This window comes from Vidua macroura, chromosome 9 (assembly GCF_024509145.1).
Source record: "Vidua macroura isolate BioBank_ID:100142 chromosome 9, ASM2450914v1, whole genome shotgun sequence".
Lineage (NCBI taxonomy): Eukaryota > Metazoa > Chordata > Aves > Passeriformes > Viduidae > Vidua > Vidua macroura.
In genome coordinates, this window is record NC_071579.1 from 31,736,360 (window position 1) to 31,760,966 (window position 24,607).

The 24,607-nt window shown below is 44.2% G+C and overlaps 3 protein-coding genes across 3 annotated transcripts; 1 reads left to right on the forward strand and 2 right to left on the reverse strand.

Moving 5' to 3' along the window:
• The first annotated feature begins 2,082 nt into the window (after positions 1–2,082).
• Positions 2,083–3,827, forward strand: DYNLT5 (dynein light chain Tctex-type family member 5). The gene is made up of 3 exons (XM_053985754.1): positions 2,083–2,251; positions 2,328–2,452; positions 2,923–3,827. Exons 1-3 carry the CDS (start codon positions 2,161–2,163, stop codon positions 3,124–3,126), a joined length of 420 nt encoding a protein of 139 aa, XP_053841729.1. The 5' UTR covers positions 2,083–2,160; the 3' UTR covers positions 3,127–3,827.
• A 24-nt stretch (positions 3,828–3,851) lies between these two features.
• INSL5 (insulin like 5) lies at positions 3,852–5,776 on the reverse strand. Its single transcript, XM_053985755.1, has 2 exons — positions 5,290–5,776; positions 3,852–4,117 (listed from the first exon to the last, which is right to left on the reverse strand). Exons 1-2 carry the CDS (start codon positions 5,450–5,452, stop codon positions 3,888–3,890), a joined length of 393 nt encoding a protein of 130 aa, XP_053841730.1. The 5' UTR covers positions 5,453–5,776; the 3' UTR covers positions 3,852–3,887.
• Positions 5,777–6,988: 1,212 nt separating this feature from the next.
• Positions 6,989–24,355, reverse strand: DNAI4 (dynein axonemal intermediate chain 4). Its single transcript, XM_053985750.1, has 17 exons — positions 24,260–24,355; positions 21,245–21,350; positions 17,538–17,611; positions 16,734–16,816; positions 16,438–16,585; positions 15,166–15,305; positions 14,242–14,397; positions 13,519–13,683; positions 12,778–12,983; positions 11,700–11,786; positions 10,926–11,077; positions 10,188–10,345; positions 9,922–10,043; positions 8,804–8,902; positions 8,203–8,429; positions 7,420–7,573; positions 6,989–7,132 (listed from the first exon to the last, which is right to left on the reverse strand). The coding sequence occupies exons 1-17, from the start codon at positions 24,280–24,282 to the stop codon at positions 7,088–7,090; spliced, it is 2,145 nt and encodes a 714-aa protein (XP_053841725.1). The 5' UTR covers positions 24,283–24,355; the 3' UTR covers positions 6,989–7,087.
• Positions 24,356–24,607: the final 252 nt, after the last annotated feature.

Below are 24,607 nucleotides of genomic sequence, written 5' to 3' on the forward strand. Positions count from 1 at the left end.
GGAAAAGGTTTGCAGGAATACGCCCTGCTCCTGCCTGCCTTCCCCTGTCCCTTTAGGAGGGATGATGCTGCTGGCAGTGGCTCTTGGAACCACGAAATTGGTGGTGATGCTCTTCAAAGGCCTGGGGACAAGCAGGATGTGGTGGAACACACCAGACCCCAGCGAGGCTTTGGGGATGCCTTGTGCATCCATTGGAAATCCCAGGTTTTCTGGGACAGCGGGAACGGCTGTGGATGTGCTGCCCCCACACTGGGCTCCTCATCCGTGCAGGGAGGGGTTTTTCACTCCCGGACGTTCTAAGGTTGATGGAATCCCCCGGGTGCTCGGGTGACATGAAACAAAGGGAGGTGTGGCGCGGTCTGAGCCAGGATTTGGGTTGGGATGTGCCGGGAAGCTCGCAGGGCTGGTGGGAGGAGGGCTCAGGATGCGGGACAACCCCACTGTGACACCCCAGCAGTGAATCAGATATCCCCAGGTATCACCCTGGACCACTTAATGAACTCCCTCGTGTATAAAATGTTTATAAATATTTGTGGATGAAGATACACAGGTCTATTTTTAAGATTTAAGTTAAATAAGTTAACGAATGGCCGGCCTTTTCTGCCTAAACGTGCAATGAGATATATTATACCTTTAGTCTACGATGGCCTAGGTACTGCTTAGTCTGTGATGAAAACTTTGCTGCTTTCCTACTGTTCTCAGAGAAAAAAAAAAAAAAAAACAAAAAACCAACCTATAAAAGACGTACAGGTTTGTTGCACAGGGACTACTGCAGCGAAGCTTTGTATTTGACCACTGGTAATATGAATGTGTTGTATTGACTTGTTGAAGATAATCATGAAACAACATATTTTAAATGTTACTTGCCTTATAGATTAGAGTACGACTATGTGGATATCATTTTTGTAAATACTGTTTTTTATAAATGTCTCTCCTCCATCCTCCCCATCACCAATTTCACTGACTCTCAAATATGCAATTATTTACCATGCAGAGCGTTGTGACAAAGAAATCCCCACATCAGAACAAAGTTTATTCATTCTATACATAAGAACCACATGAAATACCCAACTGAGTTGCAATTTAAATGTGATTATTATTATTTTTTTTTTCCTTGAAAATAAACAACAAAACGTAAAACATTTCCTTTTCTGAGCCAGTTTTGCTTCCATACCCAGAGGAGCGGGCAGAGGGATTGAAGGCTGGCCTAAAAAAAGGGTCCCTGTCCCAAAACCCACCACTGCTGCTGGAGTCAAGTGCAGTGTCCCAGCACGGGGACAAGCCGAGGGTGGCACGTGGGGACACAGCACAGGGACCGTGGGGATGGATGGAGCTTGAGGGAATGGACCTGAGGGATGCGGGATTTGGGGGACCCGTGGAGGCCATGGGGACACTTCAGGGCTGTGGGGACACGGGGAGTCTGTGAGGATCCACAGGGATCACGGGAATCTGTGTGGGCTATAGGGACCCACGGGTGCTATAGGGGACATTCCGGGGGGCTGTGGGGAACCCGTGGGGACCTGAGGAGGTCACAGGGACCCTCAGGAGCCTTGAGAACATAAAGGAGCTGTGGGGACATGTTGGGGACATTTGGAGGCCATGGGGCCACGCGGAATCTTTAGGTTTATGTGGGGATATGTGGAAGTTGCAGGGACCTGTGGAAGCCGTGGAGACACAGAGGGACCCGTGGAAGCTGCAGGGATATGTGGGAGCCATGGGATCCTCTGGGGACTGTAAAACAATCCAGAGACCTGTGGGAAACATGGGGACATGCAGGAGTCATGGGAACCTGTGGGGACTGTAGGGGACACACCCAGGGAGCTGTGGGGACACCAGGGACTGTAGGATTACGTGGAAGCCATGGGGACGCCCAGGGAGCTGTGGGGACCCGTGGGCACCTGTGAGGGCTGTGGGGACGCACAGGGGCCGGTGGAAACTGTGGGGAGCCGGGGGAGCCGCAGGAACTCACAGCCGTGAGGGTGGGAATGGCGGGAGCCGGGATTGTGAGGGGACGGAGGCGAGGAGCGGGAACACGGAGGGATGCAGGCCGGGAATACGGAGGGTGGAGGCGGAGAACGGGAATACGGAGGGTGGAGACGGGGAACGGGAATACGGAGGGATGCAGGCCGGGAATACGGAGGGTGGAGGCGGGGAACGGGAATGCGGCGGGCGGGCCCCGCTCCCGGCACCGCCTCCCCTCCGCAGCTGAGGGCAATGGAGGGCGGCGAAACCCCCGCCGAGCCCGGCTCGGGTGGGTGTCGGTTGCCCCTCCAAAAACCCTCCAGCGCTGCGATTTTTCCTTTATAAGCTCGGGTTTTGCCTCGCAGGGCCTGGCAAGCGCTTCCCGGTGGCGGCGGTGGAGGAGATCCTGAGGGATGTGGTGGGGAGCGCCCTGAGGGAGCGGCGCTACGAGCCGGGGCCGTGCCGGGAGGCGGCCAAGGACATCGCTGAGGTGGGACGGGACGGGACATTTGTCCTGTGCCTCTGTGGAGTGCCCCAAATATCCCCCCGAAATGCCGGTAAAGTGTAAGATAAAGGCTGGAGGCGGCTGTGGAGGTGCCGGCAGGGGTTGCTCAGAGGAGGGTGCAGACTTACACGAGTTAGTTAATGGATTTACAGGCTGCTTTGGATGGGAAGGGACCTCAAAGCTCAGCCAGCCTCGGGGACACCTCCCACTGTCCCAGATATTCCAAGCTCCAATGTCCAGCCTGGCTTTGGGCACTGCCAGGGATGCAGGGGCAGCCACGGCTGCTCTGGGCACCAGTGCCAGGGCCTGCCCACCCTCACAAGGAACAATTCCCAATTCCCAATATCCCATCCAGCCCCGTCCTCTTGTCAGTTCAATACCCTTCCCCCTTGCCCTGCTGTCAATCCATGCCCGTTTTTGGGACACGTCTGGACCGAATCTGTTGTTCTCCGCAGGCTGTTAAGGCGCGGGTCAAAGCGCTGCTGGCGCCCCGGTACAAGATCGTGGTGGTGGCACACGTTGGGCAGCTGGGCGGGCAGAGCCTGCAGCTCAGCAGCAGGTGCCTCTGGGACCCCCAGAGCGACACCTTTTCCTCCTACGTGTTCAAGAACAGCTCGCTGTTTGCTGTGGCGAGTGTCTATGGCGTGTATTTTGACTAGGGAGGCAGTCGAGTTTAGCAGCAGAAGTTAATATTCAGCCTGACTCTTCCTGGCTCTGTTGTTGAAAATATCTGTGAAGGACCGAGGTACTCTCACCTACTTTGAAATGTGAGCCTTTGGGCGAGTGGAATAAGGGTCTCTCCCAGAGTTTTCTCTGGGAAGTGGCTTTCTGTGACGTAGTTTTGCAGCTGATTGCTGCTTTCAGAACTTGCTCTGTAGGGGAAATATTTTCAGAATAATGCCTGTAAGTAAAGTTTTCCCTGTTCTCCTCCAGGAAATATTACTGGAAGTATCTGGATTAGGGAATAAACCATGGGTTTTGCCTGCCCACTTTTGGGGCTGGTACTGATGGTCCTAAGTCTCTCCTGGTGCAGCCATTCCCCACCAAGGTGGGGTCTGGCTCACCTTGCTCTGGATCTGAAACCAGACTTTTTGCTACCCCTATTTCCCTGGTAAAACCTGCTCTTAGGTTTTCTTGAGTCAGAGAACAAACCTATCACAAACTGCTTATTTTAGTACATTTTAGGTGCAAAGCTCTAACGAGAACAGTAGTTAGTTGGGAAGAAATACTTCATGTACTCATGACTAAAAGTTTAACCCTCTAAACACTGTGAAATGCAGACAACCTGAAGCCACTTGCTGGCGTGCACCGTGGCATTTAACCCCCAAAAGCTACAATTAAAGAACACAACTGAAAGAGCTGTGGTTTATGTCATGATTATTTTAATCCCTTGGAAGCTGTGGCGCCGAGCTGCTGCATTTCAGCACAGGGAGCTGATCTCTCTCCTGCTGCAGCCCACGTTGCAGCAGGATGTGGCCAGCAGCTCGGCTGCCTCACGCTTGTTGAGCACAGAAACTTTGCTGCTGTTTTGTAATTCTTGCTCGGGTTTGACGTGCTGGGGTTCTTCTCTGCGGGTCCCCAGCCTCGGCTCTGGGTGTGAGGAGAAGTCAGCGTCACCCTCGTGCGGGAAATGCTGGGGGTTTTCACTCTCTGTGGCAGGAAAATGAGAAGCTTAAACGTTAAAAGTCATGGGAAGATGAGTCATTTATGCTTTTTATCTTTACTAGAAAGACACCGAGCTACAGCCAGGGAGGTGAGTGTTGCCCTCTGGCATGAGCACCACATCACGGACTCCTCGCTGTGAGGAGCAATCCGTGATCAACGTGGTAAAACCGAGGAGTTCAGGGATTTGTACTGAAGAGTGTCCAGTGGTCTCACACTGGTATATTTGCTTCTCCAGGAAAAACTGTGATTTGATGTGTCAGAGGCTCTTGGCCAGCACGTTAAGCTGGACCTGGGGGGTTCCTGAATTGCAGGTGTTGCATTAAGGCATCAGCTACCCCAGAGTTCTGGGTGTTCCCACAGAAATTTCAGTCCAGCTGCAGCTGAAGCACCTCAGTACAGCTGGGCCTTGTGCAGTCTGTAAAGGTGTAGCAATTCTCACTTTTTAAAAGCAAGGTTCTTCAGATTTTGGGGAGGGGGTTGCCCATGTTAGCACTTTTATTTGTTTACAGCTGCTCCTATAAGAGAATTTTCCAAAAATGCAGATGTAGGAAGTGCAGAAAGCCTCTGCTGCTGTCATCTGCCTCTGTTATTTTCTTGTTCCCTATTTATTTTAATCAGAGTACAGATGTCTAGCTGTGCATGTAACAGTTGAATTTTCTGACAATCAAATCAAAATTTTCTGGGTATCAAGAAATGTGCTAGTAAGTGTAAATACACACAAAAGCATGTGAAGGTGCTTAAATTGCAGAGCAGGTATTCAACATGCTTTAAGGACAAAGTTTTATAAAGTTTCTGGTTTCTAGTCGGGAAAAGTGAAAACCACAGGATGACACTTGCACTGACTTCAGCAAAACCTGTCACTGAAATGAGATGGCAGAGAGATTTCCAGTGACAGCCTTGCCTTGGATCCCGTTCCTCAGGTGAGCTTGGAAAATCTTGGTCTGAATTATTTTTTCTTTAGCAAAATAGCCCGGGAAGCCAGAGAAGCTGCGAGGAGAGGGAACAGGAGCACAGCCCGTGCTGGGGGGCTGGAGCTGCAGGGATTGAGGGGAGCAGGGGATGTGCTGCTTCCCGCTCCCCTGGGATGCCCTGGGATGCCCTGGGATCCCCGGGATCCAGGTGCAGGGAGGAGCCCGGGGCGCTGGGGCTGTACTCACCGCGCAGGTCGCGGTGCCTTTTCCAGCGCGAGCCGCCGCACGTGAACACCACGGCTCTGATGAAGTCTCTCCCGCAGAGCCTCACCTTGCTCCCTTCCCCTCTCCCTTCCCGTGCCAGGAGCAGGAGGGCAAGGCAGCCCAGTGCCAGCACCGTGCCCCTCATGCTGCCGGCCTGGCGCTTCCCAGCTGGGCGCGGGCAGGGCAGAAGGGATGAAGTGGGGAATTCTGCTGGAGCCTTCCCATTTATACCACCCACTCTGCTGGGTAACGGCTCACTCCGAGGGTGGCAGTGTTTGCTGAAAACAAATAAACTGCTTGTTTCTGGTCACGTTTGAAGTGCTTTGGGATCTCAGTCAGGTATGAAAGGTTTCGGAAGGCTACGTAGCTGCTTTACTGGGAGCACCTGAGGTGTAACAGTTTATGGGGTGTGGCTTAGGTGGATGCACTTAATGTGTGTTCTGCCAGAACAAAAGGGAGTTTGTGATGGGATTTGTCCTCAGTGGGTTTGGTGTCTGTGTTCCTCACACAGCCTGATGCCTTTTTGTGTTGGTGAGCCCAAAGAAAAATGGAGTGAGCTCCTTCCCATGATGTCTGCATCGTGCACCTCTTCATTCCCCTGCCTTGGCCACTGCTAACTGTGGGGAAGCCCTGCCAGTGCCAAGCACTGCTGAGAAAATCCACTCCAGAGGGGGCTTGTGCCATATGCTGGTATCCCAGCCAGGATTCCCAGTGTGCCAATGGTCAGGGCAGGATCCTGCAGCACATGGAGCTGAGTCTCTGCTCTGGGAGCAGAGGTTGCTTCTGAGTTATTGGTTCCTAACATTGGCTTCAGTGTATTTACGTTTCTATAAAAAAATCCTTGCAATAAAATGCCTCTAGGAGGAAATGTCTCAATTATATGGTCAGAAATTCCATGTTTAAGGACAAAATACATGAGGAACTTTGGAGATCTTGAGTCCTTCCTAGCACCACAAGGATTTTCCAGCACCATAAAGTTACAGGTAATTGATTTTCACTGTGTGCAGGGTGGGTTATGATGTGTTACAGAAAGCTTGTTTTTTAGCAGTAAGCAAACAGTCATGGGCATGAATGGAAAACATGAGGGTGTATTTTGGTTGGATTTACAATAATGATTAACAAATGATTCACCTTAACGAGTGTCTTTCCTTGAAACACACCAAGATGAATTTTATGTCGGGGAAGTTTGCGTGTGCCCTGTCAGATGTGCAGCACACAGAAGGAAGTGGATGTTAATGCAGCACAAATGATCCTTAATTCAGTGATGTGTTTGAGTGCTGGGTGTTTATTGTCAGGATAATGAGAGGCTGCATGTTCTGGATCTATAAAATACACGTTTCCATACATAATGTGCTCAGCAGCTTGTGCTTAATCACTCCTCTGGAGATGCTCCTCGTTTCCTGTGGGCAGGAAGTGCCTGGAAATCCTCCAGCTGAGTATTTTTTTCTGTTTCTTCTGCTCTGCCCTCCGAAAAAGCCAGCTTGGGCAGCCAAACACTGCCTGCTTTCAACCCAAGGAGAAAAGTCCTTGGGGGGGAAAGCAGAAAGGGATAAAGGCCCAAGGAGAAAACGCTGCAGAGACCTTTCCATGGTCAGGGTTCCAGAGAAGGCCACCCATGCATGGTGCAACGAGGGGACTTCCAGGAGGAAATCGAGGCCTTTTGAAAGAAGGTTCTAAGCAGTGTGGCTTCAAAGAGAAACTTTATTGATTTAAAAGGATGACCAGTTTATGTTCATACTACAGCGAGTGTTTCCTCAAGGAGAAGGGATATCAGCTGCTGTTAAACAGCTCCAGCAGGAGCAACAATGTCACACAAGGAACCAACCTGGGAAACAAGAGGAGAATGAGCTGATTCTTCTGTGGAATTCTGTTAATGCTGGAAAATAGCACCTTTTGGCAGGCCAGGTTGGGTTGCATTTGTGCTGTCCTATTTGGCAGCATGCAAACATTTATCTTGTTTATAAAGGAAATTAATTCCCAGTGGTGTGGCAGCAGAAAAGCAGGAACCACCCCCTTTTAACCCGGTGCTGGAATGGTGATCCCACCTACTGCAGTATTCCCCAGCTGGGTGTTTCCCAGGACTGCCTTGCTGGGGAATGAGCACAGCCCTACCTGGTCGGTGCTGGGGACAGCCAGGCTGTGCAGCTGCCACACCCCCACCTGGCCACAGCTGTCCCCCAGGAGCAGGCACTCGGCGTTCCTGGCAAACAGGAGGGAGCTGAGGTTCCCTTCAGGGCTGGCAGCACAGGAGAGCACGGGGTGGAAGCTGCAACCCAAGAGTTAATGGGTACCATGCATTTATCAGCTGAAAGGCTGCACGTTTCACTTTCTGTGTTCCAGGTTACCTCAGAAACTGGCAAGTGAGGCAGTGCTTGGTTTGAGCTCTGCCAGGAGGAAAATCCCAGCTGCTGTTAACTAAGGTACCCTGCTTGCCTAAAATTTCTCCTGACCTGGAGAGTGGTGGTTAATGTTTCTATTAGGTGAATAATTTGCAGGATGTGGCAGGGCTCTGGATCCACCAGGGCTTCACACTGTCAGTAACACAAAACCCAGAGCAGCTGGACAAGGTCACAGGTAATTGTCATCTCAACTTCAGACCATCCAATCTTTACCAAAGTTGCTCAGGTTTGGTTTTTTTTCCCTTCTAACTCTGCCACAATTTCTGCAGAAAAAGGGCAGATTTACACTTTATCAGCTCCATGAGGCATGCAGCTCCTTCTCTTCTCACCCCGAATCTCTGGTAACCACCATCTGCTTTTACACAAGGAATATTTCAAAATGCAATGGTTTGAGCAAGCCAATGTGGAGCTGTAATGATCTGATAAAAACACTGATGAGGTAACAATGTGTGACAATTAAATTTCAGACTCTTCCTTGAGAAGAGTCATTACTCACATGCTGACACTCAGATCCCAAATCTCCACCCTCTTCTCATTCACTGCTGCAAAGACGAGGGCTGATTTCGGAGCCCACTTGATGTCATGAACAAAAGCTGTGACAGAAGTGAAGGTTAACAGGGGGGTGTGGCAATCCCGGTGCCACAAAAGGATGCTCCAGTCTGCAGAGCAGCTGAGGAACATCTCTGTGCTGGACGGATTCCAGGTGACTTTGTGCACAGGGCCCTGTTTGGAGAGAAACAAACCAGAACTTGGTGCTGCTGCAGAGCTACAGAATCTCTTCTAGAGCTACCCAGCCTTTCTCCCACAGGTAAGACTATTTAACTCTACAGGACAATCAGATTTCTGATTGCTGTCTTAAAATAAAGCCAGAGCTAAAGCTTTAATACAGTTTATAGTACCAGTTTTAATAAATTACTTGAAACAATCCTGACAGCATAGAAAGTAATCCTGTAAGGCTGTGATGCTTTATGCTGTGGGAATTCATTCCCAGTATAAGAGTTTAGGTTTCTTTTGTTGCAGATGTTCACTAAATATAAGCAAAGATTACATTTTTGAGTTGAGCAGTTCCTGCTGTCCTTGTTTACAGTGTCACTCACCTTATGGCCTCTGTATGTCCCCAGAATCTGCTCCTTGCCTGAGCAAGAGCAGCAGTAGATGTGGCCCTCTTCTGTTCCAGCAAGAAAAACATCAGTATCCTGAAAGAAAGGGAAAAGTAGCCTAGGTTGGATGAATTTATCACTCTTGCAGAAATCATCCAGGGCTGGAAGGGTTCAGCTCCAGGGAGGAGCTCCTGTGAGTGGTGGGGAAAGTGGAACCACAGCGTTGCACATTTGCTGGGTGTGTTCTCCAACAATGCACAACGTGCTGGGGTTTGACTCCTGAAAATCTTGGATTATCAGCAACCCATGTAGAAAATGCATGGATTCTTCGAGTGCTCTGTGGAGGAAGGACTCAGCTGGATGAAGAGAAGCTCAGCTGAGTGCTGCATGTGGGAGGTGTTGGACAAATTCTCCCAGCCTTGGCCATCACACAGAGGGGAACTGCCCCGAGGCCTGCCCAAGGAAATGTGAGTAACGTGGCAGGGAGTGATGCCTGAAGTTTGAGCTTTCGTATTTCCCAGGCTCTGCACTGCATTGGTGAATAACTCTGAACTCCACACTCAGTGCCAGCAGCTCTCCTCACAGCCCAGGCACACACAACAATCCTTTTCCAGCCCAGAACCAAGGACACCGCTGCAGCTTCAGCCCAGAAAGTGCAAACAACAGGGGATGGAGGAGAGCAGCCTGGGAGGGTGGGACTGGAGCTGGAATTGGACACTGAACCCCAATGTGGAAATGGAACAAAACTTATAAAAGTGTGAAAACTCGGGACTCAGAGTCCATCTTGGTGTAGAGCCTTGGCCAGGCTCTTGTACTGACCAAAGTGCATCCTTTGAAGGCCCTTTAATAAATCCCTGCTTTGTTCCTTTAACACTGCCCCTGTTCCAGGCAGCCTCTCTGGGCATCAGGAGGACATCACTGTTTTACCATTTCACTCATTTGGGGTAAATCTTAGTAGCTAGAAAGCAATTTATTTCAAAACATATATGCTTTAAATGGCAGTGCCAAGTCCCTGGCTAGCTCCCACTAAAGCAGCTCCAGCTGAGCATCCCACCTCTGCTGCAGAGTTTTCCTGGCTAATGCTTCAGCCAGGATTCAGGGCTTTCTGAGCCTACCTCTGGATGGAAGTCGAAGCACATTCCAGCTGCCTGTTGTGATATGGGACCTTCACTTTTCCTTTCTCTCTCACCTGGTAAGTTTTTCTTCCAACTTTCTGTTCGCTTGAATTTCATCACATCTGTGCAAAGAGCAGGAGGTTTTGTCAAACAGGACTGAGGAACTCGTGCTGCTTTGGGATGCCCAGCAGCTCTGAAATGTTTTGTGGGATTGCTGGTGTGAAGAATGTCAGCTGGAGTCAGAGAGAGCAGTTTCAGGTGCTCACCAGAGCAATCCAGCCTTTGCTGAATGAACCACTGGGTCATTCGCCCATCTCCTGAGATGCACATCAGCCTCTCTTCTTTGTCTCCTGCTGTTGCACCCCTGTCCTGTTCCACCCACCTCAGCTGCCACACAGGACCTTTGTGTTTATTTAGGGATGCACTGGGACAACAAAGATACACGTGGTAAATCATAGATGAGCAAAGACAAGACAACATGTTTGAAAAATAGTTAAGCTTTCACTTTGTAATGAGTGTTAAGTCTTATAACAGAAGTGTTTAGCTTTTCTTTTTAAAAAATGGTCTGAACGTTGGTTGTTTTCTCCAGGAGAATGTTTCCTTATTAAACATCTTTGATAATTAGTTTCAGGGCACTGTTTATGTGCTTGCACCATGAAATCAGTCTGCACCTTGTAGGAGAGACCTGGGGAGCTGCCCTTAGGGCAGGTGCTTTCCTCATCACCCACCCATCCCCTCTCTCATTTTCTTCTTAATTCCTGCTCTCCCCCCACTTTTGCTGATATTCTCTCCAGTCTCAGCAAGAGGGATCAGAGAGCAAGCACCAAAAGCTACCACTGGTGTCCCGTAAGGGTTGATTTCCCAGGGCTGCAATGTCCCAGTTAGGACGTGGAATATGAATTACAGCTGGGGTTCCTTGGAGGGTGAGGGAAAGGCACTCCCTGGCTGGCCCTTTCCAAGAGCTGCAGGCTCAGAGGGTGGAGCAGCTGGAGCTCCAGCCTGACCTGCTGTCCAGCAGCGCGGCGTCCTCGCGGCTCCGGACGTCATAGATGGCCACGTGTCCATTGGCCATCCCAACTGCCAGGAGGTTTGGGCTTGCCAGGGAAAAATCCACAGCAGTGACGCCGTGCTCACAGCGGAAGATGCGCTCTGGCCACTGCCCAGGAGAGAAGCACAGCAAAGTTCTGAGCTGGGTGATTTTTACCTCTCTTCTCTTAGCGCTGGGCACTCAGTGTCTGCTGGAAAGCTCGAGTGATGGTCCACAGGGACCAGAAATGATTCTCTGTTCTCACTGGCACCATGTATTTCTTGCTACAACTGATAAAATTAGGGAAAAGATAAAAATTGGGTGGAAAATGACACTGGAAAATAAGTTAGGTGAGGCTACTCCAAACCAAATACATAAAAATATCTATGGTGACAGCAGGGAATCATGGTGTGGTAATGATGCATCAAAGATTTGACTCTGCCTGGTTTAAATTAGTCTAATGCAGTTTTAGCCAAGAGAAGTTTGTGGTAGAAATCAGACTGGAATGTTGTAATTTATGGCAATCAGAATTTTTTTTACTTTGTAACCGAGATTTCCAAATATTGTTTTTAATGGCTGCTTTTAAAAGGATCCCTTTTCAGATGGATCTGCAGAGGTGTAAATGTTACATCTATGAAAGCTCCTCTTTTATTGAGCGTTGTGAGAAGTCAGAGTAAATAACTGTAGCTAAAAGGGGAATAAAGAATTGTCCAGAGAAAAGCAGATTGCAGGAAAAGCAAACAAAAGTTACCATGGGGTTCTTCAGTGACCAACAGCAAGCCAGGCCTTTCTTCTGATCCCGAGAAACAAACTCCCTGTAGCCAACTGCCAAGAGATCCTGCAAGCACACAGCAGCAGCAAGCTCTCAGTTCCACCTGAAGCTCAGCAGGACATTTCCAAAGGCACCTTTGTGCCAAGGCAGAGTCTGGAATAATAAAGCTTCTGTCCTATGCAGGAGATACATTGTTCTAGAATCATATTTGAATGTGCATTATTTAATGGAGTACTTCTAATTTTCCCTCTCAGGGTTAGCTGCAAAAGGAGCTTCAGAGAGCACCTCAAACTCCTGGCTTTTAGCTTTCCACAGTCCAGTGAATTCCCTTCATTCCTTTCCACAGGCAGAAGTAAAAACCAGCAACCTTTAGCCTTCAGCTCCAGTAATTTTTCTTTTCTTGCACTAAACAAGTAGTTTGTGGAACTCCCATTTTAAAAGTAGCTGATTGTTTGCCCTGTATTCTAAGACTGAAGTCTCTAAATGTGTCTAACTGTTTAATATCTGGACATTTGGTGCACAAAAACATGAAATGGTCTTTATCTCTTTTTTTTTTTTTTCCCTCACTGGGTTTCTGTTTCTCATCCTCAGCTGCTTTTTACCTCTCTTCCATTCATTATTTTTGTTTAATAAGTGAATTCTGTTGGGAAAACAAAGCTTTACATGACCAGATTTAGGAAGCTTTGGCTTCTGTGCTATTATTGTGCATCTTATCCTTAAATTTTGAGGAATTCTGCTTTTTTTGGAGGTTCCTGTTATAGAAAAAGACGTGGTGTCTAAACTACCACAAACAAACTCCATCAATGATAACAAAGTTTAGCAGCAGGGGTTACATTTCAATTTTAGAACAGACCAGGTCTATGAACATTGCTGCTCAGGGTAAACTGGAGCAATTCATGAAATTCTGGGCCAATTAAAGCTGTGATGACCCATGTGTAGGGAAAGCCTATAAATTAAAGCAGCATCTTTGAGATGCACCCCAGCATCAGGAGTTTATTGCCACCACCAGCTGCTTGTCCCAGTTTGTGGCCAGCTCAGGAATGGTTTGTGGACTCACAGGGTTCACTCTGTTCCAAGCCATGCTGCTCACGCTGTGACCCCTGGTTAAATCACACCTGTATGACCACAGCTGCTCCAGCCTGGGGCCTGCCCCCTCTGCTGGGCTTTGGGCTGGGTCTGCTGTTTCCTCCTGCTCCTCCTCATCCTCCTCATCCTCATCCTCTTCACCTTCTTCCACCTCGGTGTCTGAGGTAACAACAGGTTCTAAAATGTACAGATGCAGAATGTGAGTGGAAATATTTCACTTACCTAATTATAGGTATAATTTTATATATATATATATAAAAAACCTATATTATATAACCTATATTATTGTATATAACCCATATTATTATATATAACCTATATTATGTAACTTATATTATTATATATAACCGATATTATTATATACAATCTATATTATTATATATAACCTATACTACATAACCTATATTATTATATATACCCTATATTATTGTAGGTTATATCTCACTCTAATTATTCACACCAGAAGAAAAATTTGCCCTTTCAGCAAATATTTTGCAGGAAAAAGAAAAGAAGTGAAGGTTTGAGGAATTAAGACATCCTAACTTCTAAAAACCGTGACTAAAATTGGCTGGGGATGGAGCAGACAGCTGGATTGGGCTGGAGTGAGCCAGGTCTGCTGCAGGTGGGTTTAGCTACCCAGCCAAAAGTGAGGAATTTCTGTGGAAAATGAGGAATTTCTGGCTGGAAAGGGGGTACTGAGCAAGGAACAAACCTATGAGGACAGGGATCTGCCGATAAACTGCGAGTTTGGGCTGAAAAATGTTCTCCATGAGAATCCTCTCCATGACAACCAAATCCTGCTGCAGCTTCGCTGAAGTTAAGATTGCTCTTGAATGGCATTCCTGCTCCTCGTGGCTCCTGGCAGGAGCAGCACTCTCTGCAATGGTGATGGCAGAAGTTGAATTACAGAAATTCCAAGCTGGAATGGATCCACAAGGATCATGGAATCCAACGGGCCCATACTGCCTGATAAGAGATAAATGGCACAGAAATCCTTTGAACAGGATAAAAGTTCACACAGAAAGATCAAGGGGAAAGACTTTTCCTCCACCTGCAAAAAGCAGAGAATTAAAAAAAAAAAAGCTTTCACTGTGAATTTTTTCTTCCTCTATTTTTTTTCTTATAATTCTATCATCTTATCATATTTTCTTATTATAATTTCCTTATCTTTTTCAGATACTTCTGGAATTTTTCACAAATGATGTTTTGCTTCTACTTCCTAAAGTGAGTACCAGCAAACCTTGTCCCTGAGTATTTATCTTTATTTAAGGTGATTTCTGATGGCAGTGGGCAGAGAAGTGCAGCCCTGTTCAAGATTCTTTAGCAAACTCCCTTGCAGGTTGCAGGCAGTGTTTTTCAGGAGGTTTTCCCCACAAATCCCAGGGATGTGCCTGGTTCAGGAGGATGAGAGCAGGGCAGAAATGGGGAATGTTACCTGTGGCAGAAGGGGCAGCCACAGCCTGACTGTGCTCTTCAGCTGTGGGAGATTTGCTGCTTTTCCCTGCTGGGGTTTTGGGTTCTTCTGTCTCTGCAGGTTCTGCTCCCGAGGCAGGCAGTGAATTGTCCAAATCCCAGGAAGTCACCATCATCCCTGGGAATGAATTTCCTGTCACACGGGGCTCTTCTTTTGGTACCTCATTGCAGGGAGCTCCCTGTACTCCAACTGCTGGGCTGGGCTTTGGAACCACCTCTGCTTCCAAAGGTCTTGATATTTGAACTGGTATTTTCCATTTAATATTTTGATTTCATCTTTTAATTGCCATCTTTTACACATTTACAGAAAAGGCTGCCTGTGCTTAATAAGAATCATTAAAGCAGATAAGAGAACTTTAAAGCTCCTCCTGTTGTGTGACTGCTGCAGCTCCATCAGGGTTTTTTTTGGGATGTGGCTCCCCTTGAGCAGGGCCAGCTCCCACCCAAAACTTGCCTTGATGTGCTCAGGGGTTGGAATGAGCCCTGCTGATGCCACAAAAAAAAAAAAAAAGTGAAAAATAGCTTTACAAAACAGATTATTACCTACTTTTGGGGTCAATTCCCTCATTTTACATACACTAACACAAAGGAAAAGTGTGTGGAACAGCATTCCCCAGAATTTTTTTGGCCTCTTACACCCAACACTAACATTCCCTGGGGGTGTTCATTGCAATTTCATTGCAATGGATTCAGTGTTCCAGCACTAAAATCAAGATTTAGGAGGGGCAGGAAAGGCCACCACAGCCCACACTGTCCTGTCTGCACTTAGAGCTCTGGAAGAGGAAACTGAGGCAACATCTCCTGCTCAGAAGTAAAAATGGAAGTAAAAAAAAAAGAAAAAGTGGAAGTAAAAAGTCCCTTTTGTCAGTCCCCTGGCCAGGTTTACCTTTCTCTGCCGTGGTGATGCTCTCACACTGCACTTCCTTGGTTTTGGCAGCTCCACAGAAGGTTTGCACCATCTTTTCTTCAAAGTACTCACTGCCAATTTTAGCCTTGCAAATCTCTTCGTAAATCCTATTCCTCTCCCTGGAAAACAAAGGGAACACTGGCTGGTGACTCCCTGGGAAATTCTGCCTGGAATTCTCAGTGTCTTTAACAAGGAGCTGATCAGGAGAGGCTTTTCCATGGCTTCAATGTCCTGCTTTTTGGATATTTTACAGATATAGATATACTGTAGATAGATAGATAGATAGTATAATATATATCACATAATATATAATACATAATAATATGTAATATATAATATGTGATATATAATATATAGTAGAATATAGTAGAATATAGTAGAATATAATATAGTATAATATAGTATAGTATAATATAGTAGAATATAGTAGAATATAGTATAATAGAATATAATAGAATAGAATATATAATAGAATAGAATATAATATAGTAGAATATAGTATGATATGATATGATATATGATATGATATGATATGATATGATATGATATTATATTATATTATATTATATTATATTATATTATATTATATTATATGGTATAGTATAGTATAATATAGTATAGTATTGTATAATATAGTATAGTATTGTATAATATAGTATAGTATAATATAGCATAGTATAATATAATATAGTATAATATAATATGGTATAGTATAGTATAATATAGTATAGTATACTATAATATAATGTAATGTAATGTAGTATAATATAATATAGTATTGTATAATATAGTATAGTATAGTATAATATAGTATAGTATACTATAATATAATGTAATGTAATGCAGTATAATATAATATAATATAATATAATATAATATAATATAATATAATATAATATAATATAATATAATATAATATAATATAATATAATATAATATAATATAATATAATATAATATAGTATAGTATAATATAATATAATATAGTATAGTATAATATAATATAGTATAATATAATATAATATAGTATAATATAATATAGTGTAATATAATATAGTATAATATAATATAGTATAATATAATATAGTATAATATAGCATAGCATAACATATAATACAACATAATTTAATACAACATGTATAATGTCATGTACAATATATATAAACATATAATCAATATATTTATAGCAAAGTTATGCTAACAGCACACGTGTCACGTCACTTTCCACACTTGCACACAGCAGGTGCCTTACAGGAGCCTGTGAGCCTGCTCTGCCTCCGTGGACAGCAGGGCACTTGGCAGGTCCAGCATCCCGAGCGTGGCCGTCTCCGACAGGAGAATCTCCACCCTCTGCTCCAGCTCTGCCTCTGTCAGGGCTGCCTCCCCCTCCTGCTGCACAGCTGGGGGACCAACAAACAACACCTTTGCTGCTCCAAATCAACGGGAAAAATTAATTCTGGAAAGGCCTGGGCTGGCTCAGGGTCTCACAAATCCCGGCATATGGAATTTGAGATATTGAATTTCGAATTATTTGGGTGTGTTCTTTACCAGACAAGCTCAAAGCTGCGTCTTGTTGAGGTTCTGTCTCATCTAAGCCAGACTGGGTTGTTGAGATGCTGCTTCCATGTGTCCTTCAGGGGCAAGAAACAAGCAGAAATTGGCTCAAAAAACTAAAAAAGTGTTCATTTTCTAGAGGCACTTTGTATTTTAAAGTCATTTTTAATGTATATTTGCTCCTGGTTGACATCCCAAGCCCTGGGATTGTCCTTTGGGACAGCCAGCCTGGGAAACATGGCAAAAAGAGCAACCTTCATCTCAGAAATCAGTGTTTACAGTTGTAACTATAAATCGTAAATAATTACAATTATTCCTTGCATTTTGATAAAGCTGTGGCTCAGGATTTTTCATTTCAAACACCAATAATTATTTCCCTTCTCTGCAAGACTTAATTGAGTTTGTCACCCCAAAGTTTTTGGCTTTGTTTTTTCCCTCTGTGCTGGATGTTTGCAAATGAAAGTGTAGTGAAACATAATTTAGGAGTTTTAACTCCAAATTCCTTGTTTAAGAGCATTTTTGGAGATGGATGCACATAATCACAGACAGGTAACTTGCTTAAATATTATTAAAGAGAATTTTTATTATGTTAAACATATTTTGATAGTTGAACTGATATTTTTAATATTTTAATGTGATATTTTAATGTCTATATTTTATTACTTTGCATAAAAGGTTGTCTGCACTTACTAAACACCACAAAAAAAAGATAAAATACTTTAAAATACATACTTTACTTTTTATAAAGAACTGATAATGCTTTTTTTTTTTTTTTTTTTTTAATAAAACTTCTCTTGCCTGGGTACAGCAGCGTTTGGGTCTGGCTGGAAGAGGGGCAGGGGTGTCACATTCTTCCCTTCATCATCAAAAACCTGGAGAAAAATTGAAATTATCAGGATCATTCCCTGTGTGCCCAGCCAGGAATAGGGAGGGCACCTGGAAGGGGTTTGCTTTCCTGCAGGGTCAGCCCCAGCTTTTTGGGATTTCTTTGGGAAAAGCCACGTTCCTGTCACTGTCACACCCAGCTCTGCTCCTCCCTGTGCCTTCTGCAGCTCATTCGTTCCGTAAGCAGCTCCAAGGTTATTGATTCTGGATCAATAACTCAAGGAGTTATTGATTCTGATCCATCCCCTCCACTGACAAATCACAGCAGCCAAAGAAATCAGGTGAGCAATTACACAGCTCTTTAATGCCGGGAATATTTTGGTGCAGGAAGGGCGCTGAGGTGCTCCTGTGATTCCCAGGTTACCTTTGGGGAATATTCTGCATTTTGGGTGAAGACAGGAGCTGCTCCAGCCACAAATCTGAGGTTAGAAATGTTAATTATTGTCAGGCTGGGGCTGCCCCGTCCCTGCAAGTGCCCAAGGCCAGCCTGGAGCGCCCTGGGATGCTGGGAGCTGCCTGCTTTGGGAATGGGATGGGCTTGGAGGTGCAACCCAACCACTCCAGGTTCCAAGGTTCTTCCCTCAGGTGGATTTGGGGCTCTTCCCACTTTTCCCAACCCAACCATTCCAGGTTCCAAGGTTCTTCCCTCAGGTGGATTTGGGGCTTTTCCCACTTTTCCCAACCCAGCCATTCCAGGCTCCAAGGTTCTTCCCTCAGGTGGATTTGGGGCTTTTCCCACTTTTCCCAACCCAACCACTCCAGGCTCCAAGGTTCTTCCTGCAGGTGGATTTGGGGCTCTTCCCACTTTTCCCAACCCAACCACTCCAGGCTCCAAGGTTCTTCCCTCAGGTGCATTTGGGGCTTTTCCCACTTTTCCCAACCCAACCATTCCAGGCTCCAAGGTTCTTCCCTCAGGTGCATTTGGGGCTCTTCCCACTTTTCCCAACCATTCCAGGCTCCAAGGTTCTTCCCTCAGGTGCATTTGGGGCTCTTCCCACTTTTCCCAACCCAACCATTCCAGGCTCCAAGGTTCTTCCCTCAGGTGGATTTGGGTTTTTCCCACTTTTCCCAAGGGTGCCCAACCCAACCATTCCAGGGCTCCATAGTTCTTCCCTCAGGTGCATTTGGGGCTCTTCCCACCTTTCCCAAATGTGCCCAACCCAACTATTCCAAGGTTTTTTGGTTCTTGCTGCAGGTGGATGTGGAGCTGTTCCCACTTTTCCCAAGGGTGCCCAACCCAACCATTCCAGGGCTCTCCAGTTCTTCCCTCAGGTGGATTTTGGGCTCTTCCCACCCTTCCCAACCCAACCATTCCAGGGCTCCATAGTTCTTCCCACAGGTGGATTTGGAGCTCTTCCAACTTTTCCCAACCCAACCATTCCAGGCCTTCCCTCAGGTGGATTTTGGGTTTTTCCCACCTTTCCCAGCCCAACCATTCCAGGCCTTCCCTCAGGTGGATTTTGGGGTTTTCCTAGGGGTGTCCAACCCAACCATTCCAGGGCTCCATGATTCTTCCCACAGGTGCAATTTGGGCTTTTCCCACTTTTCCTAGGGGTGTCCAGCCCAACCATTCCATCCTTCCCTCAGGTGGATTTTGGGTTTTTCCCACCTTTCCCAACCCAACCATTCCATCCTTCCCTCAGGTGGATTTGGGTTTTTCCCACCTTTCCCAACCCAACCATTCCATCCTTCCCTCAGGTGGATTTGGGTTTTTCCCACCTTTCCCAACCCAACCATTCCAGGCCTTCCCTCAGGTGGATTTTGGGGTTTTCCCACCTTTCCCAACCCAACCATTCCATCCTTCCCTCAGGTGGATTTGGGTTTTTCCCACTTTTCCCAACCCAACCATTCCATCCTTCTCTCAGGTGGATTTGGGGCTCTTCCCACCTTTCCCAGCCCAACCATTCCATCCTTCCCTCAGGTGGATTTTGGGTTCTTCCCACCTTTCCCAGCCCAACCATTCCATCCTTCCCTCAGGTGGATTTTGGGCTCTTCCCACCCTTCCCAACCCAACCATTCCAGGGCTCCATAGTTCTTCCCACAGGTGGATTTGGAGCTCTTCCAACTTTTCCCAACGCAACCATTCCATCCTTCCCTCAGGTGGATTTGGGGCTTTTCCCACTTTTCCCAACCCAACCATTCCATCCTTCCCTCAGGTGGATTTGGGTTTTTCCCACCTTTCCCAACCCCACCATTCCATCCTTCCCTCAGGTGGATTTGGGTTTTTCCCACTTTTCCTAACCCAACCATTCCAGGCCTTCCCTCAGGTGGATTTGGAGCTCTTCCAACTTTTCCCAGCCCAACCATTCCATCCTTCCCTCAGGTGGATTTTGGGTCCTTCCCACCTTTCCCAACCCAACCATTCCATCCTTCCCTCAGGTGGATTTGGGTTTTTCCCACTTTTCCTAACCCAACCATTCCAGGCCTTCCCTCAGGTGGATTTGGAGCTCTTCCAACTTTTCCCAGCCCAACCATTCCATCCTTCCCACCTTTCCCAACCCAACCATTCCATCCTTCCCTCAGGTGGATTTTGGGTCCTTCCCACCTTTCCCAACCCAACCATTCCATCCTTCCCTCAGGTGGATTTGGGTTTTTCCCACCTTTCCCAACCCAACCATTCCATCCTTCCCTCAGGTGGATTTGGGTTTTTCCCACCTTTCCCAACCCAACCATTCCAGGCTTCCCTCAGGTGGATTTTGGGGTTTTCCCACCTTTCCCAACCCAACCATTCCATCCTTCCCTCAGGTGGATTTTGGGTTCTTCCCACCTTTCCCAACCCAACCATTCCATCCTTCCCTCAGGTGGATTTTGGGCTCTTCCCACTTTTCCCAACCCAACCATTCCATCCTTCCCACAGGTGGATTTGGAGCTCTTCCCACCTTTCCCAACCCAACCATTCCATCCTTCCCTCAGGTGGATTTTGGGCTCTTCCCACCCTTCCCAACCCAACCATTCCAGGGCTCCATAGTTCTTCCCACAGGTGGATTTGGAGCTCTTCCAACTTTTCCCAACCCAACCATTCCATCCTTCCCTCAGGTGGATTTTGGGCTCTTCCCACTTTTCCCAACCCAACCTTTCCAGGCCTTCCCACAGGTGGATTTGGGTTTTTCCCACTTTTCCCAAGGGTGCCCAACCCAACCATTCCAGGCCTTCCCTCAGGTGGATTTTGGGTCCTTCCCACCTTTCCCAGCCCAACCATTCCATCCTTCCCTCAGGTGGATTTGGGTTTTTCCCACTTTTCCCAAGGGTGGCCAACCCAACCATTCCAGGGCTCCATAGTTCTTCCCTCAGGTGGATTTGGAGCTCTTCCAACTTTTCCAACCCAACCATTCCAGGCTTCCCACCTTTCCCAGCCCAACCATTCCAGGCCTTCCCTCAGGTGGATTTGGGTTTTTCCCACTTTTCCCAAGGGTGCCCAACCCAACCATTCCATCCTTCCCTCAGGTGGATTTTGGGCTCTTCCCACCCTTCCCAACCCAACCATTCCATCCTTCCCTCAGGTGGATTTTGGGTTTTCCCACCTTTCCCAACCCAACCATTCCATCCTTCCCTCAGGTGGATTTGGGTTTTCCCACCTTTCCCAACCCAGCCATGCCAGGGCTGCTCCTGGGCCTCCTCACCTGCACAGCCCCCGGGCTGCCCGGCAGGGCCCCGCTCCGCGTGGCTTTTCCCTGGGAAGCCGAGGAAGCCGTGGAAGTTCTCCGGGAATTCGGGGCTCTGCTGGCCCTGGAATCACCAGCAAATATTTATAAACATTTCTATTTATAAATATCAAATTGTCACCAGCTATTAGAAAGGATCAAACCCATTTATAATAGAGCATTTTTACCATTTCTTATATTTTTAAAATTATTACTTATAATTACTTATATTTACCAATTTATAATTACTTATAATTACCAATGTCTTATATATATATATATATATATATATATATATATATATATAAATTATATAAAAGAAATAATAAAATCCTTTATTTGAAGAGGCTGAAATCCCTTAAAATAATTGGTAATATACAATCAATTATAAGAATCCCTTATTATAAATGGTTAAAAATTGTTCAAATCCTTTAAAATAATTGGTATATTATATATATATATAAAATAAATAAATATATAATAAAAATATATAATAAATAAATATATATAATAAATAAATATATATAATAAATAAATATATAATAAATATAATAAATAAGTAATAAATAAATAAATAAAAAATAAATGATAAATAAATAAATATATAAAATATACCAATTATTTTAAAGGATTTGAACAACTTTTAACCATTTATAATAAGGGATTCTTATAATTGATTATATATTACCAATTATTTGAAGGGATTTTAGCCTCTTCAAATAAAGGATTTTACTATTTCTTTTATCATTCATTACACATCACCAGTTATTATAAAGAATTTAAACAATTTATAATAAAGGATTTTTTACCATTTCTTATATAATATAACTTCTTATTTATTACAATTATTTTAAAGGATTTTAACCATTTATAATAAAGGATTTTTACCATTTCTTATATAACTTCTTATTTATTACAATTATTTTAAAGGATTTTAACCATTTATAATAAAGGATTTTTACCATTTCTTATATAATATAACTTCTTATTTATTACAATTATTTTAAAGGATTTTAACTATTTATAATAAAGGATTTTTAGCATTTCTTATATAACTTCTTATTTATTACAATTATTTTAAAGGATTTTAACCATTTATTATAAAGGATTTTTACCATTTCAACTGTACTAAAATTGATTATAAAATATCAATTATTTTAAAGGATTGTAACTATTTCTAATAAAGAATTCCTATAATTTATTATATATTACCAATTATTTCAAGGGATTTCCACCTCTTACAACAAAGGGTTCTACTATTTCTTTAATCATTTATTACAATTATAATAATAATTATGACAATTTACAACATTTCCAATTATTTTAAAGGATTTAAACCATTTATAATTAAGGATTATTATAATTTATTGGCAATTATTTTAAGGGATGCCAACCATTTCTAACACAAGATTGTGGCACTGCAGCCATTTATTGATTATAATTTATTCTAAATCATAATTCTTGCTGCATAAATAATCATTGCAAAGGATTTTAAGCATTTATAAGAAAGGAGTGCAGCCATTTATTACAATTTATTGTGTATAATAATTAATATTGTAAAGGATTTCGACCATTTATAAATAGGGCTTTTGATTATTTATTTGTTATAACTTCTTATGCTTTGTAATTCATTGTAAAATGCAATTTATTATAAAATGCAATTTATTGTAAAATGTAATTTATTATAAAATGTAATTTATTATAAAATGCAATTTATTATAGAATGCAATTTATTATAGGATGCAATTTATTATAAAATGTAATTTATTATAGAATATCATTTATTATAGAATATCATTTATTTTATATTACAGTTCATTACCTATTGCCCGTTAATTTAAATATGCAAACCATTTATAATAAAGGAATTTACCACGGATTTATTAGGGCTTCTTGTAGAATATAATGTATCACATGTTATAATTCATTTATTTATGCATTTTAAGGGATGTAACCAGTTTATAATTAAGAATTTTGGCCACCTATGTAATTCATTAAATATCATTTCATATTACAGAATGCAATTTATTATATATTACAATTTATTTTGCATTCCTAAGTCCTTAAGGGATGTAATCAATTCATACAAAATGAACATTTTCCCACTCATTAACTACAATTAATTCTATTATAGTTGCTTTTGTACTATAATTTGTCATTAGGCATTTTTTATATATTTATTATATATTACCACTTATATTTATTATATATTACAATTTATTTTGCATTCCTAAGTCTTTAAGGGATGTAATCAATTTATACAAAATGAACATTTTCCCATTCATTAGCTACAATTAACGCTCTATTATAATTGCTTCTGTACTATAATTTCTCATTAGGCATTTTTTATATATTATATATATATTTATTATATATTACCACTTATATTTATTATATATTACAATTTATTTTGCATTCCTAAGTCTTTAAGGGATGTAATCAATTCATACAAAATGAACATTTTCCCACTCATTAACTACAATTAATTCTATTATAGTTGCTTTTGTACTATAATTTGTCATTAGGCATTTATATATATATATTTATTATATATTACCACTTATATTTATTATATATTACAATTTATTTTGCATTCCTAAGTCCTTAAGGGATGTAATCCATTTATACAAAAAGAACATTTTCCCACTCATTAGCTACAATTAACGCTCTATTATAGTTGCTGTCATACTGTAATTAGTCATTAGGCATTTTTTATATATTATATATATATATTTATTATATATTACCACTTATATTTATTATATATTACAACAATTTATTATATATTACAACTTATTATGCATTACTAAGTCTTTAAGGGATGTAACCCATTTATACGAACGGAACATTTTCCCCCTCATTAACTGTAATTAACGCTCTATTTTAATTGCTCCCGTGCTATAATTTCTCATGCATTCCCAGGCATTTTTAGGGATTTAAAGCCCTTTAATTTCCACAACGTTTCAGCTTTAGGCCCGACCCGCTCCCACTCACGGCGGAGGCCGCGGGCCCGGCATGGCGTCGCGCCGTTGCCACGACAACGCCGCCCAAGACGCGGCGCGGGGATTGGCCGCCAGCAAGGGCGCCGCCGATTGGTCGCTGCGCGGCGCGCGGGCCGCGCTGTGCTGGCGGCCGCAGCCCCGGGCCGTGCCCGGCGCCGGTTCGGGTCCCGCCCCCGGCCCGTGTCACCGAACCGGCGCTGCCCGCGACCCCGCCCCGCCGCCGGAGCCGCCTTCCCGCGGGGCTGCGGCGCCGCGCTCGCGGGGGGTTCACCCCTGAGTCAGCAAAGTCGCGCCCGCCGGTTCTTTCGGCGCCGCCCGCGGGCACGGTGTGAGGGGTTGG

Coding starts and splice junctions, on each gene's coding strand:
- DYNLT5 (XM_053985754.1), top strand. CDS start 2,161: ATGCGGCGGGCGGGCCCCGCTCCCGGCACCGCCTCCCCTCCGCAGCTG. Junction 2,252..2,327: donor CCCCGCCGAGCCCGGCTCGG/GTGGGTGTCGGT, acceptor TTTGCCTCGCAG/GGCCTGGCAAGCGCTTCCCG. Junction 2,453..2,922: donor CGGCCAAGGACATCGCTGAG/GTGGGACGGGAC, acceptor TGTTCTCCGCAG/GCTGTTAAGGCGCGGGTCAA.
- INSL5 (XM_053985755.1), bottom strand. CDS start 5,452: ATGAGGGGCACGGTGCTGGCACTGGGCTGCCTTGCCCTCCTGCTCCTG. Junction 4,118..5,289: donor AAGGCACCGCGACCTGCGCG/GTGAGTACAGCC, acceptor TTCCTGCCACAG/AGAGTGAAAACCCCCAGCAT.
- DNAI4 (XM_053985750.1), bottom strand. CDS start 24,282: ATGCCGGGCCCGCGGCCTCCGCC. Junction 16,817..17,537: donor CCAAACGCTGCTGTACCCAG/GCAAGAGAAGTT, acceptor TTGCCCCTGAAG/GACACATGGAAGCAGCATCT. Junction 12,984..13,518: donor GCAGATCCCTGTCCTCATAG/GTTTGTTCCTTG, acceptor TGTACATTTTAG/AACCTGTTGTTACCTCAGAC.